At 47.9% G+C, this 3569-nt stretch overlaps 1 protein-coding gene across 1 annotated transcript in view; it reads left to right on the top strand.

Moving 5' to 3' along the window:
• LOC108788941 (semaphorin-3F-like) overlaps nucleotides 1–3569 on the top strand; it is a 94819-nt gene that overhangs the window by 57494 nt on the left and 33756 nt on the right. The window contains exon 3 of the mRNA XM_018558849.1: nucleotides 3225–3385. Within this exon, the coding sequence (XP_018414351.1) occupies nucleotides 3225–3385 (161 nt within the window). The remainder of the gene's footprint in view (nucleotides 1–3224; nucleotides 3386–3569) is intronic.

Genomic DNA, 3569 nt, shown 5'->3' on the forward strand with positions numbered 1-3569 from the left:
CCGCGGAGGGGGGACTGGTACGGGGCCATGAATAATTCATCTTAAATCTGCAGGTAATATTAACACTGAGCGGGGGGGGGGGCGGCATCGTCATCCTCATGGTAGGCGAGAGGCCATTAAACAACACCTTCTTTATGTCACAATTCATAAACAGTAGTTGGCGACTGTCCTCCTTTTCTAGGGGAAGAGAATCTTGGCCGCACTCGCTTTTTTGTTGTCGGAAATGTTGTTGCTTCTTCTTTGGAAATTTGCTCAATTGATTTTCACGCGAAAGAATACGTCAACCCGGCCACCAAAATCTGACACGTTAATGGCAGCTTTCATTAAAAGTTACCTTGTGATCCCGCCACGAAGGCTCTTGTGCAGGAGCTTCTTGTTATAGGGTGACAACACTCTGTTTGATGGAGACCACAAGTGGCCACTTCAGCACACATTAGACATAGTCCACTGTTGTCACCGTCAGGAAACCCATCATCGTGTCATATGGTTTCCAATGGAGACTGCAAGTGGCCACTTCAGCGCACATTAGACATAGTCCACTGTTGTCACCATCAGGAAACCCATCACCATGTCATATGGTTTCCAATGGAGACTACTTGTGGCCACTTCAACACACATTAGACTTGGTCCACTGTTGTCACCGTCAGGAAACCCATCACCGTGTCATATGGTTTCCAATGGAGACTACAAGTGGCCACTTCAGCGCACATTAGACTTGGTCCACTGTTGTCACTGTCAGGAAACCCATCACCCTGTCATATGGGCTTTGATGGAGACTACAAATGGCCATTTTACCACATAATACAGGCATGGCTGACAGCTGTTACCATCAGGAAACTTGTCTCCATGTCATATGGTTTCCAATGGAGACTACTAATGGCCACTTCAACACACATTAGACATAGTCCACTGTTGTCACCGTCAGGAAACCCATCATCGTGTCATATGGTTTCCAATGGAGACTGCAAGTGGCCACTTCAGCGCACATTAGACATAGTCCACTGTTGTCACCATCAGGAAACCCATCACCGTGTCATATGGTTTCCAATGGAGACTACAAGTGGCCACTTCAGCGCACATTAGACTTGGTCCACTGTTGTCACTGTCAGGAAACCCATCACCCTGTCATATGGGCTTTGATGGAGACTACAAATGGCCATTTTACCACATAATACAGGCATGGCTGACAGCTGTTACCATCAGGAAACTTGTCTCCATGTCATATGGTTTCCAATGGAGACTACTAATGGCCACTTCAACACACATTAGACATAGTCCACTGTTGTCACCGTCAGGAAACCCGTCACCATGTCATACGGGCTTCAAATGGAGACTACAAGTGGCCATTTTACTATATAATACAGGCATGGTCCACTGTTGTCACCATCAGGAAACCCATCACCATGTAATATGGGCTTCCATTGGAGACTACGTGTGGCCACTTCAGCACACATTAGACATGGCCTACTGTTGTCACCATCAGGAAACCCATCACCGTGTTATGTAATGTATTTTTTATATTTCTGTTCTCTAATAAAAAACACTTTAATGCTGATCTCTCTGTAGCATGACTGGTCTTGTCTCCGCCCCCTTCCTGTAGTGGGTGGGGCCTGCTGAGGCCCTCCCACACCTTTACTCTCTGCACAGGCTATGTACAGCACAGTGATTATGTCATTGCTACTGTTTCAAATGAATAACTAGGGTTGCAAAGTGTTTTGGTGTACACAGAGCGGGGTTGTATCCTTTATGCGTATTTAGGAATGGTAATATTTGGGGGTTTTCAAAGCATTTAATGGTTTTATATCCTTTGCATCCATTAATGGGATATTAAATGATTTGAATTACTAATGCCGTGCCCTCGTCACACGTGCTCCTTATCCCTCATCTTCCTTTAACAAATGAGCACCATGCATTTCACAGTTTTGGATCCTTCCGGCATTGACTTCCTGTGCAGTATTCTGCATTTTTGGCTGTAAAGGAAGTTGATACTTGAAGACCGCAGGTCTGGATGGGGAGCAGGTAGCTGTATAATACCCAGTGACTGCAAGACCCACTCTGATCAAATCTGAAAGGGGTAGTATCTCCCCTTAGGGCACATGTGCCCAACTCAAGGCCCAGGGGCCGAATCCGGCCCACCAGGCCGTTTCCTAGACTCATACTTTCAGATCTCGGTATTAAGTTATTACTACAACCCGTGATAATGGAATGCCGAGGCAATGATGATAAAGATTAGACACATTTATATGGTCTTACAGATATCTTTGAGGGCAACCATAATGTTGATGCGGCATATGCCGCCGGGTCCCCTCCTCTCTCCTGATACTGTCGGGCGTTCGGTCCATGACCGAGCGCCCGACTTTTCGGAGGGGGGGGGACACCAAAATGACTGTGAGTCATTTTGGTGTCACCCCTCAAATGGTGTCACCCGGGTGCGGGCCGCACCCCCCTTGTGACGCCACTGTATGCACCCCCAGCCCAGACCCCCCACATTGGAGGATATTAAAGGAGAACTATGAGATGAGTGATTTCCACTCACCTCATAGTTCTAAGCCGACCTGTGACAATGAGACTGTCACAGGTCGGCTCAGTAGATCGGGAGGTGAGCGAACACATACCGGCGTTCGCTCACCTCTCGATCCTGTCACGGCTCTCTGCCGTGACAGGGGGAGGGGCTGGATTCCCCTCTCCGATCTGCCAGCGCTGACTGGTGGAACGGACGGGGGAGGGGGCGGGTACAGCTGGCTCTGCCTCTAGATAGGCAGAGCCAGCTGTCACTCACGCAGCTGGGCGGATCCCGTCATCTAAGTCGGGATCCGCTCCGGCTGCGGCGTCTCAGTATACCGCGAGCTGTAGCTCTCTATATACTGAGCTTAGGGTGACGGGAGGACGCTAGTTTGTGTCCTCCCGTTACCCTATGGAGAACTATGGGGGAAAGCCCTGACCCCATAGTTCTCCTTTAATAAATAGTAAAATAGGTCAATGGCCAGATTCTGCTTATTGTGCATGTTTTTTTTCTGGTATACAAGAGAAATGAATATTTTGAGCGGCAAATATGAAAGAACGTTGTATTTTCAGGCCAGTTTCAAACATTGTTTGGTTTCCCTCCTGGACAGGTTTTTTTTTTTATAAATGTCCCCGTTTGCGTCCAAAACAAGTAATACTTATGAATCATAGCGTTTGACTGATATAAACCCTGACTGGCTCATTGATTTCTCTCTCCGCAGAGCTCATGGAGTCCCGCACCGCACGTTTTTTCAGCTTTGGCTTTAACACAAGCGACTACCGGATCCTCCTCCTGGATCAGGATCAGGACCGGATGTACGTCGGGAGTCGCGACTACCTGCTGTCAATGGACCTGGGCAACATCAATCGAGAGCCTTTAATTGTAAGCCAGGAAACGAGGGTGTTATGTGCTGCCAGTGGGAAGGTTTGCTGCGCGGCTGAAGAATCTTATACTGCTTCTAATTCATCTACCAGCCAGACTATGTGGCATAGGAAAGCTTCGCCTTGTTTAAACGCTGAATATTCCATTTCAATGGCAACGCAGGACACTGTTGAAATGAGTGAAC

Source organism: Nanorana parkeri, unplaced genomic scaffold (genome assembly GCF_000935625.1).
Source record: "Nanorana parkeri isolate BGI_ZX_2015 unplaced genomic scaffold, ASM93562v1 scaffold15, whole genome shotgun sequence".
In the NCBI taxonomy this organism is placed as follows: Eukaryota; Metazoa; Chordata; class Amphibia; order Anura; family Dicroglossidae; genus Nanorana; species Nanorana parkeri.